Below are 18,052 nucleotides of genomic sequence, written 5' to 3' on the forward strand. Positions count from 1 at the left end.
CTCTCTCTCCAGTTCAATATTATTACATGTATTGTGTTCACCATTTGAGATTTTTAAATGCTTTTAAATACAGGTTTTCTGTGTTTTGAGACCATTATTCATACCTGGATAATTGTTCAGACTTATCTTACCTTTCTATAACTGAAAAAAAAAAAAAAAAGAATTAGTTCCTAATCCACAAGATGTTTGCCCATTTAGTCATGAGTCATTATGTAATAAACGCCTAGCCATGGGTGTCCAGACTACTAAACTGTTTTCTGTACATTTATGACTTCTTATATTAATGACCTCAAGTATAATTGGCTAATCTTCGCATACTAAAATAGGTACTGTTGATCATACTGTTATACTGTTGATCATACTGTTGTTATACTGAATACTGAATAGGCTGCTATGTAAATGAGGGTGGTAATACATTCAGTTTAATGGTTGTGACATAATATCTGTGACAATTTCTGCATTGCTCATTTTAACAGCTTAGTTTGATTTGTTTGACTGGAGAGTAAGTATTTGTAAAATACATCAACACATTCTTGTAGGGGAGCGCGGGGTTAGCTGTAACACGCATGGTTTAAATACTTTCACACACGCTAGCATGAAGAAACTTAGCATATTTACTAGTTGCCATATCGACAATAAATAGAGAAAAAATTGCGCCAAAATTCAGAAATATTTGGAAGATATCACTGAACATGTATTTAAAAATAGCCAAAGTAAATTTCTTATTTAAGCTAATTTTTCATCTAATATTTTTTTGTGTTTATTTAAAATTAGACAAATCTGATATTATTTTAAACTCCAATCTGTTTTTTGGGTAGTTCTTTAATACTTAAAGTCCAGTTGCGCAGATAGGGTTCTTTTTAATACTGCGTTACAATGTGGGCATGTTGTCACATTTCCCTTCCCTTCTTTCAGGGTAAATAAAGAAAAAAGTATACACTGTATTAATGAAACAAAGCCACATATTTGTACCAGACATGTGTGAAATTAATGTGGAACAAAAGAAATTCTCTGAACCCTAAGTACATTTACACAAACTGAGAAAGTCAGAAAGTGTTAGGTTGTGCTCCGCTCTCCCCTACTGCAACAGAACAAAAAATAAATAAAAATCATGTTTTCCATGAAGCATCCCCTGTAAAGAGCATGAGAGTTTTAAAACTCTGAAAGAGAATGAATAAATGAAGACACACAAAAATGACAACAGTTCACACAAAGTGAATCATTCTGCTGGACATTCATCACAGTAACACCGTGTCCTAACCAGACGCGCCGCAACAAGTGATAAAAGGTATCTTTTCCATGTTGCGACGTCGTGGCTAGAACAGCGACACAAAGTATGGCGATGATAATATCAGGTACTGTTTGTGCTTTATTTAATGTTAAAAGCATCTAACGTGAGTTTGAATATATTTTTAGCTGTAATGAAAACAACACTGTCTAATTCACCTCAGATCTTGAAAATAAATAAATGGGCACAAGAACGTTCAAACTGTCAACTCAATGCGAACAAACAAGTGTATTCTATGACAAAGACTGGTTCAGTCACTCCGTATGTACTTTAAATAATGTTTAAATGGTGTAATATTTAGGGATGCACCGAATATTCATCCACCGAAAATTTTCAGCCGAAAATGGCCCAAAAGTGCATTTTCGGTTTTCGGAAAGACTTTTATCACCGAAACAATACGGCCATTATCACCGAACAGTACAGGACATTATTATTTAATGTACACATGAGTGGGGTCAAGTTAAACATTTTAGTTTGAATTTTATTTTATACTGTGCATTGTTGCAATGTGCTAAATAAATATTTGCATAATTTGTAATTGATTTATTCTTTGAAACTTTAATATTAATTTATGCAATTGCAATGCCTTAATTTTGGTAAAGTTAGTACACAGTCATAGCCATAAATGCAGTGGTACTAATAATTAGCATAATTTCTTTCAGTGTTTCGGTTTTTGGCCTTGATTTCCACTTTTTCGGTTTCGGCCAAGAATTTTCATTTCAGTGCATCCCTAGTAATATTTATAAATTTTACGAAGTACTTGCTCGTTTCATTGTATCTGCTGTGCTCTTGCTGAGAGAGCCCGCCCACTCTCTTCTGATTGGCTGTGGTTTTTGATTGATTTTATCACTTCTCATTTTCGCGTCGCATCTAGTGTGGACAGTCAAATTGCTCGTCGCTGGAATCTTATCGCATCGCGTCTGGTTAGGACACGGTGTTAAGATGCTTTAGACACTGTGCATGGGTAGATTCTGCGTGGTGTCTTTGAGGGAAGCAGTATCTAAGCAATATCAGCAAACCACTGAAGTACCTCAAGGTTCGGTGCTTGGCCCCTTCCTCGTTTCACAATCCATGAGATCTACCCATTTAAAAAATTTATAAAAGTTCTTTATTGGCATCGATGGTTCCATGGAACCTTTCAATGCGGAAAGTTTCTTTATAGTAGAAAGTGTTTCTTTAATGAACTGTTTACTGAAAGTTTATTTGAGGAACCCAAAACGGTTCTTCTGTGGCATCACAGCAAAAAACCTAAACCTTTTAGAAACTTTATTTTGAAGAGTGTATTGTCCAACTACTGCTATGTTTTAAGTATCTGGTGTTCTGACAGTGTTTGTATGTATCTCGGCTTGCCTGGGTATCTCAGCCTGGAAGAAAGAACATCACCACCAACTCATGACAGTGTTTCTTCCCTGCTAGCCCAGCAGTTCACCACAACATAACTGTCAGCTAGATTATTCAGCGGTAGTCAGCCAGGAATCAGCTGAACTTCACAGAGCACATTACAACTATACAGAAATTCACTATTCTCTCACTGTTGTTTTGCCATGTTTTAGCGCCATTTCTGTTCTTCTACATTTCAGGGGAATTGCGCAACCTCTCATCGTCTCTGTAAAACTAACAGCTTAAATTGTTGGTTTCGTTATTTTTATGTGGCATTGGATAAAAAAGTCTGAAAGTAAATATAAAATGTAGACATCCACACTGAGCCAAAACCCACACTCACCTCCACACTGTCAGGAGAGATGGCTCCGTCAGCAGGGACGTCTGTCCCGTCCTCCTCCTCAAACGTTGCACGCTTGTAGTTAGACATCTGAAAGGGAGAGAAAAGCATGTATAAATGTGTTGAAATATTACCATTGTTAGCAATGAAGGTCAATTTACAGCAAACATAAAAAAAAAAATATATATATATATATATATATAGTCCTTTTCGCTGTTTTATGAGACCTTTCAAAACAACCAGGCACTGGCAGAACACAGAAATTTGTGATTTATATGTTGCTGTTGCTTTTACGGCCACTTTAAAGTGTGTCAACTGAGAGATACACCATGAAATCAAAAATGACCCCATCTTTATATTTATATTAAGTTCCCACAGAATCTACAGAAAACTATTTTAAAAGCCTTGAGTATGAGGACAAGAGATACTACAAGAGAGTGTGAAATGGAGATGAATGTTGGGTGGGGGGATTCCTTGTTTCCTCACCCCCCTCTTGGATGACGGAAAGGAATTTATACAAACACACATTTGCACCCACATATACACGACTCTCACCGTTCACAATTGAAAAGGTGGCTAATCTACACAAAAAAGGTTTCACTTTGCTGCGTTAGTCTCAAGTGTTATAAGAATTATCTTGCAGAGAACAGAAATCTTAGTTAAATGTAACCTTATTTATGCTGTCTATTGATATCTCACTGCCTGCACTGACAGCCATGTAGACAGCAGACGCATTGGCCTAGAGCAAAACCTCCCACCCAGGTTACTCAACAAGAGACTAAAGACTGCCAGAGAATCTCTCTCACACACTGACTTATTGAAAATGAGGCATGCCACTAATTATTTTTTTTAATTATATTTTTTATTAAAAAAAATAAATATAGCTAAATAAATTATCTATAATATATGTAGCAGTTTCATGTTTCATTCTGTGAAAATATAGCAAAAGTAACAGAAATTCAAAAACAATGGACTTGAAATAGGCCTGAAATAATCAGACCTTCATTTTAAGCTTTCATTTAGTGATGAGGGATTTTTTTTTTTTGCTAGACAAAGAGCATGAGAAATATCAAGCGAGTGTCTCAGAGCCAGCAACAGCTATGAAAAGAGTGACTGTTTATCTCACAGAGTAAGATGCAGCCTGCAGAAATGACATGCGTGGTTGTTGTTCTCACTGGAACTACCTACTGTAGCCAGAGCTCAATAAAGTCACTTAGCCATTTCCAAAGCCCATATTTACAAAATATAGATTCTGGGAATCAATACTCTGGTCTCATGAGACCAAATCAATTATTTTGAATCTAACAGCATCCAAAATGTTATGGTGTTGCTAGAGGAGGAGTACAGTGAGAAGTGCCTGATTCCCACAGTAAAGTTCAATGGTAGTAAAGCTCTTATATAGGGATATATGAGTGTTGAAGGTGTGAGGGAGTTGTGCTTTATCAATGCTGTCATGAATTCCCACACCACTGTGTTAATTTAATACACAAACTTAAGATGTTACCCATTCTCATTCCCTGCATTGTTGGGCATTTTTTAAACATGACAATGAGGATATGCATTCTCCCAAGGTGAAAAACCTTCTGTGGACATGTTTTGCACTCAATTTTAACACTCTTGAGCACCTGTGGGGGATTCTGTAGAGACGAGTTGAGCAACACTCCCCATTAAAGATCAGGGCATTTAAGGAGCTCATCATCCAGGAGTTAAACAGGACAGATGTGACAATTTGTCATGAACTTGTACACTCCGTGCCAAGAAGGTCAGAGCAGTATATTCAAAATTATGGAGGGCATACGGAGTACTAGAATATTATACATTTGTTGAATTAAATCTAGGGTGTACTCATTTCTGAAATATTTCATTTAAACAAAATTGGTTAATTTACTTATTTTATGGCTATTAATGACATAAATTTCTCAGTTTTTATTATGTATATGTTTAATACATTTTAGTTTTGCCATCTTTCCATGAATTGTATTAATGATCATAAAGAAAATACATCTTTTGTAGTTGTTCAGAGGGGGTGTACTCATTTATGCTGTGCACTATATATATATAGTTTTATATTACACACAAAACCAATTATAAATACTAATGACTAATCCAAACCCTGACCCTTTGTGCATTTCGAGAATAACAAATTAGTTTGTTTTATGAATTGTTTTTCCAACTGGATGTCCCTGGAGGTTCTGTTAAATTTACATAACTTCTGGAGCCTAATTTATCCAGGACGTCAAGCTAAGTAAACTTAAAACACAGACATAAAACACAGAGATGTACCCAGTGGAAAACTGTATTGCTCAAAGTTTGCTCTTTGGGGACTTAATGGAGTTCTCAATTGTTACATTTAAGTATCAACTTTAAAAGAAACAATGCCAGACTAGTGTATTTTTCTCAGGAGTAAAATGTTTCCATTCGTTTTCTGTTCAGTCTCATTGGTGATAATTGTTTGTATTTTTCATTCCTGTGGATACAAACTATTTCTTTCTAAAGCCAACATACTTTAATACACACACTTTAAATACTTTCATCTGTGAACAGACCTTGTCTACAAGACATATGATTGCATTGAAGGTTTTACACACACACACACACACACACACACTCACACACACACACACACACACATCAGAGCAAGTAAGACACAAGAAAGCAATGGGTGCTCTTTGCAACATGCTTTAAAGTTCATCCGGAACGCCACACTCAATCATCTTGGCTGTTAGTGTCTCTGTTAAATAAATGTTGTATCTTCAAAGCCAGATTTGGAGTTTCGGTAAGCTATTTCTCAATGGGCTTTTACAGGAAACCGTAAATAAGATTACAAAGACAAAACTCTGACTCATAGTGATGTGAAACGAATGCATGCACAATGAACACATGCTAAGCCCACACAAACATGCACCTTCACAGCTGCTAATCACTGGCTTGACATTGTCCCATCATTTGTTACCTCATAAGCAGTCAACTGACACTTCAGTTGTTTGTCCCATACTACTTTGCAATGCAATGGCCGTGGTTGAGAAGAGGGATGTAGTTTTAAGAGATCATAGCCACAAGAATTCCCCCCAGAGAACTGGACATGATTCCTGGGTGGTTGATCATGGAAGCTTCCTAGGGTATTTCTACATTAATCCAGATGCATTTAAAAATGGTCAGTGTTGGGGAAAGTTACTTTTAAAAGTAATGCATTATAATACTGTGTTACATAGTTACTTTTTATGAAAAATAATGCTTTTGTGTTACTTTTTCTCACCTGGGTTGGGTTTACTTGTTTGTTTTTTTAATAACAACAAAAAAGTTCTATTTTTGGCAAATTCAAAGGCCCTTTCACACCAAAAGTGAAATGAACAGGCCTCAGGCTGAAGGAAATGTATATTTACACCTGTACAGTAGAGGGCGCAGCTCAAACAAACCTCAGATGTGCTGCCATTCTGGATAAAAGAAGAATAGGATACAGGAGAAGGAAGTTCAACACTCTTATTTCTAAATCTATTTCTAAAGTCATTTTTGCTTATTAGTATGGTTAAAATGAGATCATTGAATGTCAGCAGCAAAAACTTTGGTTAAAGGGGTACTTCACCCCTGGAAAGATGAATGTGTATTTAAAATTGGTCATTTATGTAGTAGAAATGTGAAATTATTTTTGAATTTGGAGCTTTCTAGACTGAGAAAAGGCAGAAAATGTATTTTTGACTAATGTGGATGAAAGACAACAACTCCCAGAATGCACTTGTTTTGCTGCCCTTGCGAGGCCACGCCCAAACCACGCCTAACGGTTACAGGCGGCATTACCAGGAAAATTCAAACAACTAGGCTTGCTTTGTTACATATTAATTCTATAAATCGTGAGTTAGTTCATACATTTACAGCGAAATGGTGCTAAATTGCTTTGTACCTGGATGTACACCCAAAAGCAGGAAAGGACAAGTAAGTTTCCATCATTTTCCGATTAAGTTAAAGATTTGGAGCGATGTAAACAGTGGCTGCGGGCCATCAAACACCCGAAGTTTGGAGATGACACCGTTATAGAAAACCTAAAAAAACGCAGAATATGTAGTCTCCATTTCAAGCACGAGGACTACGACAAATATCCTTGAATGAAGAGAACCATTCTGAGACACCGCGATACCATCGATATTCACTTTCCAGAGGACAGCCTGGGCATCTGCTAAGCGTATTCGCCTAGAGGTAAGACTCGCTGATACTAGACTGATAACACAGTAGCCTATATGTAGTGTTGTAGGTAGCAGTAAAACTGCAAACTTAGCAAAGTAACGTTAGATAGACAATTACATATAAGTTGCATATAAGTTGACTGTTATCAAAGTAAAGCCACTGTTCTGTAAAACTGAGTTAGTCGATTTATCTATTTATGCTAACGTTACCACAAAAGCCTGTTGCTGTATTGGTTGAGATGACTGCAGAGACCGATAAATTTGCGAGATGAACACTGATGTAGTGCAGACAAAATAAAGTTAATTACTGTAGTTAAAAATATAATTGACACCCACTTTTGTAAAATTTTGATCTATGTCCGTAGTAACCTACGCGCAATGTAGGGCTTAAAAAATGCGGAACTACCTGCTATTATGGCTGTAGTTTTAAGCTCTGGCCAAGCCTCCGATGACCCGATTTTTGCGTCATCGGAGGCTTTTTTAAAATAAAAATGCATAAATCTCTCATCTCGATATGATAATTCGAAAATACTAGTGGTATTCTACTAATACAAAGCTTAATGCTAAATCCTGAAGTAACCCTTTAATAAAGTGAGATTAAATACATAAAGTATATTTGTGTAATTTAATATATTTTGCATAAAATTCTGAGATTGAATTTCACTGTTTTTACTCATTTTGAGGAATACTGTATGTTTTCGTAATGCACATTCACATTAAGTCTAGAACTACAATAACCATCATGTTCACACAGTGCACACAACACCTCTGTATTTTATTTCTCTCAACATGAGGACAGGAGAGCTGTCAGTCAATAAATGTGAAAAAGTAACTTGCGTTACTTATTTGAAAAAGTAACTTAGATATTTTGTTGTAAATTGAAAAAGTAATGCGTTACTTTACTAGTTACTTGAAAAAAGTAATCTGATTACGTAACTCAAGTTACTTGTAATGTGTTACCCCAAACACTGAAAAATGTTCATACAAGTGTTTTCAAGTGTTTCACAAAAGTTTCTCATTAACACTGAAATGTCAAAAAACACTCAAATCATTTCACTGCGCACGTGTAAAACATAATAAAAGCTCATTGAGATGCTCACTATTCTTCTTGGCATGGTCATTTTATTAGCAGAATATCTCACTATACTGTTGCGTCCAAGTCGCACTCAATCGCTAATTCATTTTTGGTCTAAAATGCAATTGCCTTCAGCTTTTGCCACAGGACAGCAATCTCATCTTTTCAGTAATGTAATATAAAGATTGTACAAAGTAACATTTATCTAGAATCATCTAGAATTAGAACATTTAAAAATTGTATTTAGAAACACTGAAAAGAAAAAAGCACATAGCAAACACATGCCGGTATAAGACATCTACGGGTATAATACTCATCATATCATGTGACATCCTTTGTAATTACATTTGTATTTGTGTGCACCTCAGTGTGGATAGAAGGCCAAAATTAGTGTAGACATAGACTTAGAGGAAGGAAAAACTATGTTGGACACCTTGGTGTGAAAACTACCCATGCATACTAGTACTGAAGTTCTTCTTTGAACTGTAACTGACACATTCATGACGTGGTGTCATGTGAAATTCAGTATTTTAGTCTCTAAGGCTATGTTGGAAATAGCATACTACCATGATTGCCAAAATGTACTGAACCTACTGTATACACTGCAAAAGTGCAATGAGTACACCTGACCATTTCCATTGTGATGAACAATCTAGAACAGGGCTCAGTAAATTATGGCATGATGGACAATCACTGGCATGTAAACAACAGTGAGAGAGGTGTTTGTTCTGCTTTTACTTGCTGCTCTTAGCTTTCATAAACAAGAAATGACCTCTATCAGTGCTGGAGATTTTTCAGCTCAGTTTACAGAATCCTTCACATTCCACACACAACTCATAATGACGGTGATGTGTGAACTACAACATTCTGTGGAGATCAGAAGGGTCACACTGGGAATCTGTTATTCAAAGTCTAAGGGTATGTTTACACGACATGTTTACACGTCTTTTTTTGCATACAGATGACAATGTTGTCAAAGCGTTCTCTTGTTCACACAGATTCGCAAAAATGACTAAAAATGCTGTATTCTGCTGCCAGGCCAGTAGTTGGCGATGTCATTTTGTAAAGAAACACTACGCACCTATAGACTGAACACGTAATACACATACTGTATGCGTATGATGTCATCAATTTCACAAATTTGCAAATTTTTGTAGTTTACATAGAGGCGATAATGGTATCGTTTTCAAAAACTTCCACTTTGAATCTCGTTTTCAAAATTTTGTGTTTTCAGGCCCCCAAACACTGTTGTCCCGTAAATGAAAGGACAAAATGCATACAAAGTTTTCCGTTTTTAGTTGAAAATGGTGTTGTGTAATTTAAATCTGAAAATAAACAAACTTTTAGGATTTAAAATTAAACTTTTAAAATTTTAAACCACTTTTTATGGAAAAAAAAAATGAAATGAAAACGTTTGTGATTAATCTAGTGCTGTCAATCGATTAAAAAAAAATAACTAAATAATCGCACTAGAGTTGTCAAAAGTACCAACTTCGGTACCAAGTCGGTCCTGACAATTTTAAAAATGTGACGCTTTGAGCGCTGTTGAGCAGATTCTAAACACCTCTGATTGGCCACTGTGTTCATGCGCTCAACAGATATGTCTGTGATTGGCTAGAATGATCAACGCATGGGAGCGTTTGAAAGCAAACGGAAGTGTTTGAGATTGAAAGCGTTTTGAAAGTGGCGTTTATCAGTGGACTGGTCCGCGATAGACGCCTGCTTTCAAATGCTCCCGTGTGTACCTGTGTACAATGTTTTTGAAGTGTTGATCAATTTAAGCCAATCACAGACACATTTGATGAGCGTGTGAACACGATGGCCAATCAGAGGTGTTTACAAATCTGCTCAACAGCGCTCAAAGCGTCACATTTTTAAAATTTCAGGACCCGACTTGGTACCGAAGTCAGTACTTTTGACAACTCTAAATCGCAATTTTTTTCTGTAATTAATCGCGATTAAAAGCATTGGAGTTTTTATATATTTGTATTGTAATAATTTCACAGTTAATCTCCAAATTAATGTAGAAAGAACATAAAGACAGTATATTTTAAATATTTGTTTAATGGCAACTTTTTATGAATGAAGGCCAGTATCACTGACACTAACACTGCTACTGATGTCTCTATGAAATTGATTTATTTAAAACATTAATTATAGACATTCAACATTACATTACAGTCAATTTCAATATTAAAAAAAATTTGACAGGTTTAAAAAAATAACTTTTAATTTAAGTGACCTTAAAACAATCTTCACATAAACCTATTATAATATGTCATATTTACCTGTGGTCTGTGGAAATATACAGAAATCACAGAAATCACTGTATAAATTATAAATGAAATATAGATTAATCCTTATTAAAGCTACAATTTTCTCTGTTCCCTTTGTTCTTTGATGAACATTAATGACAGACATCACAACATTTATTAGGCTGCTGTCACTTTAAGAGCTGCCGCTGCCGAACATGACACGAATCTGATGCGCATCTCATTTTCTCACTCTTTAAGTTCATTTAAGAGATTTTTAAACTAATTTAAGACTGCTCTTATGAGGATACTCGACAAAACAAGCATTTCGGCATAATTCTGTGTTATTATTTGTTCAAGCGCGAAAGAGAACTGGCACGCGTCTTTCTATCAGTCACACAGACACAACATTCACAGACAGTGTGTTTAAGATATTAAACATCAGAGATATTTTAACATCTCTTTCTTGATGCATTATTTGACTGAATTGCCAAACGTTAAAATTAGAGTCAAAATGCAAAATAATCAGAAGATGATAGCATTAAACAAGCAAAGTACATACAGCATATGCAGTACACAGTGCAGTATGTATTGCATTTTAAACATAGCCACAGTTTATATAATAACAGATAGAGAATGTCATTACAGACTCCAACAAGCAAACACATTCTACAGCAGCCCAGACAAAACCATTGATGGACTTACCGTTCATCAACACAGTATAAAACACACCAGCAATGCAAAAGCAGAAGTGAACTGGTGCCACTGCTGTGGAATGACTGGAATAAACCATCTACTGCAGAACGGGGAGGAGGAAAGCCAATGTTTTGTTAACATGACCCAGAAAGGGCAGGTCGCTACCGTGGGAGAGGGAAAGCTGCTGGGAGTGAAGGAACAGATAAACCTCACTTCCGAAAAGGAGACTCCTACCTCGGTTTCATGGGTAACGGTGAAACGCATGCACATGGGGAAGTTGTAAAACAAAAAAAAAAAGAAGTCACTGAAGTTACAGTAATCAGCATTTGTGGCTTGAACCACTGGTAAATGTTGTGGGGATATGGGATAACCATTTGAAACCAGATGTCAGAACATCTGCATTTATTTCTGATGCATTAGCACTAAGAAACTTCTTGTTATTGGAACAATAAGTTAAATTGACAGAAGAAATATTGAAGAATTATTACAGCTTGAAATGCACATCATGTCATAATTAGGACTTTTTAGGAAGGACCTGAAGGTGGCATAACGTCCATTCATTAACAGTATTTATGTTTTAACAATGAAATGCTGAAATCTTGCCAAATATTCATCTTCATCTGTTCCACCTCACTTCTCTTCATGTTCAGGCTCTCTTGCTACATTTTTATACGTTTATCACCCTTCTTCTGTAAACCATCATCATTTCAGAAAAAGTCAATAATCCACTCCTGTTTAGTAAATATTTATTAAATATTTGTATTGAATATTTCTTTGGAGACACTCATAGCTCACAAAATGACCTCGCCACTGAATTGACAAGCTTACCAGAAAAGCCATATTTCAACAAAAGTTTAAAAATGTCAAGTCTTGTATAAAGTAGTATTTTCCATACGCCTTGAATTAGGGGTGTAACGGTACACGTATCCGTCCCGAACCGTCACGGTTCGGTTCATGCAGTATGACGACGAATACAGGCGATCCACACTCCAATCCAGAAGGGGGCGGGCTTTTTAGCCTAACCTATTTTTTTAACCAGCATTGACCACCAATAATCGCAATAAGCTATGTGTTTTGTTACTTCAAACTCTGTCCATTTTATTACGAAATTCAAACAATAATTGCCGTTTTGACGTTTTTCGATGTGACGTGACAAACGGCAGCGCGGAGCGTGAGTGAACGCGATCATCCCTTCCTCTTCACTACTACAGAATGAACATGAAGGTATGTTGAAAGATACAGTACAACTTAATGTTTCAACAGTGGAAAGACGTCAGAAAAACACTTTGTAAACAATGTCACGTATTACATTTACCTCAGAAAAGCCATTCAGTGTCAACAGCTTGTTAGTTCGCTAGAGAAATTAACTGTTTCGCTAAATAAATGCACTATATTAGCCTATATATTAATTATATTTAACTTAACCTGTTAGTTAATGTAAGGCCTAAATAAATCCGTCATGAAAACGAGTTATGACAGCGACTGTGTAAATGATTATACTTCAACAACGAATTGGAGAAACAGAAGTTAATGCAAAAACTGCCTTATGTGTAATTTACATGCTTACAATACATTTTTTTTATTATTATTATTTGAGTGTTGATGATTATGTCTAAAAATAAATAGCAACTGAATTTAATTATTTGGGCTCTGTTGTTAATTGCAACCTTTAATAGGGCTCCTAATAGTTTACAGCACTAGCAGAAATTTTAATTATAATTGAATACATTTAAAGACAGAGACACTTTAAAGTTTGTTCAGTAGAACATTGTTTAATAAAAAAAAAGAAAAAATAGTTTTGTTTATTCACCCTGCTGTACCGAACCCATACACAAAACCGTGACTTCAAAACTGAGGTACGTACCGAACCGTCATGTTTGTGTGTACCGTTACACCCCTACCTTGAATACATGTGAGTTTACACATCAGAATCATTATTTTTCAAATTTCCAGTTTTTTAAAAATATTTTGCAAGGAAAAACGTTTATTTATTTATTACAAATATAAATTATACATTCTTCATAAATATCATAAATAAGATTTTGGGGAAGTTTTACCACACACACACACACACACACACACACACATACATTACATAAACCCCGCCCCTGAGAACACACAACAAAGGGGGTGAGGCCATGTTAGACTGCTTTAGAGAAGAGGAAGAGTTGTTGCAGTAGAGTGTTGTTGACATGCTGTCATTTTACGCCGGACTGCTTCACAAACGAGTCAATTCAATGCTGGATTTGCACAAAAGATTAACATGACGGCACATGCTAGTGGATGAGTTGAATCAACTCCACAGCAACTACATACATTTATCCAATAACCATTCAGAAATGTCCAGTTTCATTCTAAAAGTTCTAAAAGACTTCCTGAGTCTGTTGGCGTGAGCTGTTAAAGCTCCACCCTATTCTGGAAAGGGGGCGGGAGCAGCAGCTCATTTGCATTTAAAGGGACACACACAAAAACAACATGTTTTTGCTCAAACCTAAATATGGGCAAATTTGACAAGCTATAATAAATGATCTGTGGGGGATTTTGAGCTGAAACTTCAGACACATTCCGCTGACACCAGAGACTTATATTACATCTCGTGAAAGGGGTATTATAGGTCCTTTTTAACATTAACAACACTGTGTCAAACAAGTGTGTATTAAAGTCATTGTTTTTTTTTTTTTTTTTTTATCAAGTGTACTGTTATGTATCTTTTTAATAAATTAAAATCAGACAAGACAAGTCAGGTGAAAAAAAAAAATCCCACTAAGGGACTCCTGCCTTGAGTTAGCAGGAGCATTCATCAGTCACGTGTGTATGTGTGAAAGATACGGTGATGGCTAAAAGGTCACAGCTCTGTTTAAAGGCCATCATACACTCCCTGCCCATCCCATCCCCATGGCAACAAGGCGCCCATCAAGTGAACTATCACTAATTAAATCAATATGTTCTGTATCCTTTCACAGGCTGTTTAAATGGATAGAGAACTCTCCAATCAGAAGCCTTAAGCAAAAACAGCCGTGAGGTTGTGTGGGGTCAATAGGACTGAAAGAGCGAGCGACCATTTGTGCACTACGACAAGGAAATACAATGACGCACAAACAATAAACGGCAATATGGAGATAATAACAGAGAGAGAGCGAGAGAGAGAGAGAGAGAGAGAGCTCTTACAGTACATGCACATAGAGGTCATGAAACAAGCTATGAATTGTTATTTATGAAGGCCTTTTTAAAGCCTTGACGCAATGGAGGAAAAGTGAAGGTCTCTCTAAATCAGCCATGATACTTTTAAAGGGGAACATGATATATTATCTAAACATACTTCAATGTTATGAAACAGGGGCTGAAGTTTATATGCAAGGTCCTTGAATATTTCAACCCAACATCAAAGCTGCTTAGAATTTCACATGTAAAATAAATCTACACATGCTCAGACATCACTAAAGGGATAATATTGAAAAGATACTGTAGGGATGAAACAAAAAAATTTGGACTGATTCTAAATACCAAACATTTACAAATGATATTAACAATAGTAAATAAATAAATAAAATCAATCCATTTTAATGCTACAGTAAATTTAGCTAAAGTAAATTTAGGCATCACAAGATTATAATGTATGTTATGAAAAATGGAGATTCATTTAGAGATTTGCTAAAGACTACATTTCACATTGTAATATAAATAAATATTATAAATTCATTATTAAAAATATACAGAATTAAAACAACACATATTGCTTCAAAACAGCTTTACAGAAAATCCTGATGTTCATACTATGTTAAAGTCACCATGTTATCAAATCAACAATTCTTATTTTTTATGGAACATTGCATGATTTATCCATGCACATCAATATTTTTGTTAAAATTCATATATCCTTGTAATCTTTAAACAAAATAACTTCCCCTCCCTCTTGCAGCTCTTCTCCTCTCTAATTATGTTTACTGGTACAAGGGCGGGACAACCTGTCACTCACATGAGATCCACCAATAGCAAACCATTCAACCATCCAATCAATTCCCATGTTGGCAAAAACAAGTCCCACCCTACAGTTTCTCCAGTTTGAGAAGCCGGATATATGTCACAATAGGGAAGAAAAGACTAGTATCCCAACTTTCGTTTCATGCTGACTTTAATGTCTTCATGCCTTCTAGTCGCATTTTGCAAATTAGAGCTGTGCGAAGACCAAACGTGAAATGAATAAGCCTCAGGCTGAAGGAAATGCATATTTACACCTGGACAGTAGAGGGCGCAGCTCAAACAAACCTTTCAGCTGTGTTCTGGATCAAAGAAGAATAGGATACAGGAGAACGAAAGTTCAACACTCTTATTTCTAAATTTAAACTAAAGTAATGTTTGCTTATTAGTATTGTTAAAATTAGATCATTGAAGGTCAGCAGCAAAAACTTTGGTTAATAAAGTGAGATTAAGTACATAAAGTATATTTGTGTAATTTAATATAGTTAATTATTACAGGTTTGCATATAATCCTGAGATTGCATTTTACTTGCATTCATTTTCATTCATCATTGCATTCATTTAGAGAAATACTCAGTGTTTTGTGCAGTAAATGCATGTTCACATTTAGTCTAGAACTACAATAACCATCATGTTCACACAGCGCACACAACACCTCTGCACTTTATTTCAATCAACATGAGGACAGGAGAGCTGTCAGTCAATAAATATGCGTTACTTATTTAAAAAAGTAACTATTCATATTTTGTTTTAAATTGAAAAAGTAATGCGTTACTTTACTAATTACTTGAAAAAGTAATCTGATTACCTAACTCAAGTTACTTGTAATGCGTTACCCCAAACACTGATCATAGCAGGGCTTACTTACATACTTAAAGATATGATAGCAACAAAGGTTGCAAACAATTGCCCATATGTGTAAGTTGACACCCAACAAGAAACATACGGCGAGATGGAGACCCACTAATGAGAGCGAGACGGAGAAAAAGAGTAGCCTTATGAGGGGAAGGGAGAGGTTTTCCCAAGTTCCAGGAGTGGTGCGGACCTTTCTCTGTGCGGAATGTGATTGTTTGAAGTGGTTTCCTGAGGAGTGTTTTTGAAAGGAAACAGCTCAGGTGGGGGAAGGCTGGCATAGCCCAACCTCTGCCCCTGAGAGCTAGAAATACCCTCACACTCCTGCCCCGAGAAACCCACCCAAGCCAACCCAAAGCCACCTTGAAGGGAGAGAGCGCCAGCCATACAACAAGAACAAACACACACTCTCTGAACGGTTATTAAGAGACTAGCGGGGCCACACAAGTTTCTGTCAGCCCTCAGAGACCATCGAGGGAAAGATGAGGTAACAAAGCCTGCTTTGAACAGCCAGCATGGGCATTACTGGATCCAAGTGAGAAGAATACTGAAGAAGGGTGAACAGAAAGGGTGGGAAACAGAGCAAGTCCGAGAGCAGGCCATCATCGGTCTGCAGTCGCTCAAATGAAGGTGCTCAGACATTCTGTCGCCGGCAGACGTGGGTGAGGTCCAAGTACAAATAATCACATACACATACATAATTACACACACAATCTACATTGTCTGACTTGCTAAAATATGAGTGCATTCACAGACGAGTGATGACTACAAATACTTTTCATGTAAAAATAGGGCTGCATGATTTGGGTGGAAATCTAATTGTGATTTTTCTTATAAAAATGTAAAAAAAAAAAAAAAAAAAAAAAAAATGGTACGGCTACACAATTTTGCCAAGGTTTTGTGATTATATATCAATATGGATATAAAATAATAATAATAATAAAATGTATTACTATATACTGTAAAACATTACAAGAAATAACAAGAAATATTACTATTGAAATGTTTCGGTGTAAAAAAATATTCAAACAAATAATTCAAACAATTTTATTTTAAATTACAGCTGTAAATATTACTTTTCTTATTATAACTGGAAAACATCTAAACATCTTTAAAACAAGATTTGCATGACTTGAAAAGAAAAAATTGCATGAGATGGCAGAGCCAACGGCAGGAGAAGCCAGGGTGGAGTCTAGACTAAAGGGCTTGGCGGAAACTGGGGACTGGGCGGCGGTGGCAGAACCAGGGTGAATTCGGTAACTGGCGGAGCAGAGAGGTCGATGAACCAGGGTGAATGCGGTATCTGGCGGAGCAGAGAGGTCGATGAATCAGGGTGAATGCGGTATCTAGTGGAGCAGAGAGGTCGATGGACCAGGGCAACCGCCCCGGCCTGGAAGCACAAGGTGTAGCTACTGGCTTGCGGGACCGAAGCGGATATGGGGGCTCGGCAGACTGGGGCGAGTGTAAGGATGATGGGGAAGCCGGAGGGAAGGAAAAGCCCGGTGAAGCCGAAGGGGTGGTGTGTCGAGGCACAGCCAGAGACCCGGAAGTACACACCAGAGGCAGAGTGATGACTGACCGAGGCTGATCCAGATGGATGAGGAAGCCCAATGCAGTCCCAGGGCTGGCGGGCCACGACAGAGTCAAGGGAGTGCAGATCCAGGGCGGAGCTGAAGACAAGGGCCTGTAGGCCTGATGTGAAGCCGGGGGCTCAACCTCAAGTTGAGCAGGCAGACAGGAGGCCCGAGGCGGAGCCGAAGAGATGCATGGTGCAAGCCTTGGGGTCCGAGCCGAGGAGCAGGATGAACCAGTGGCACCAATGGATCCAGGGAACTGGAAAAAAACAGCTGAGGGTTTTGTGGGACCAGGAAGTCAGGCGGGGACATCGGAGAAGGAAGATTTCTGGATGGATCCAGAGCATCCAGATGGCCAGACAGGACCGGAGTGGAAGGTGAAGACTCATGGGTAGGGACTTTTGAGAGGTACTGGATCCATGGACCACAGATCTATCAG

At 37.0% G+C, this 18,052-nt stretch overlaps 1 protein-coding gene across 1 annotated transcript in view; it reads right to left on the reverse strand.

Annotated features, from left to right (window-relative positions):
- Positions 1–18,052, reverse strand: part of ece2b (endothelin converting enzyme 2b) — a 96,998-nt gene that overhangs the window by 40,563 nt on the left and 38,383 nt on the right. Inside the window, 1 exon segment of the mRNA XM_048159847.1 lies at positions 3,012–3,098. Coding sequence (XP_048015804.1) covers positions 3,012–3,098 — 87 coding nt within the window.

The sequence above is a fragment of the Megalobrama amblycephala genome, linkage group LG16 (genome assembly GCF_018812025.1).
Source record: "Megalobrama amblycephala isolate DHTTF-2021 linkage group LG16, ASM1881202v1, whole genome shotgun sequence".
NCBI classification, from domain to species: domain Eukaryota; kingdom Metazoa; phylum Chordata; class Actinopteri; order Cypriniformes; family Xenocyprididae; genus Megalobrama; species Megalobrama amblycephala.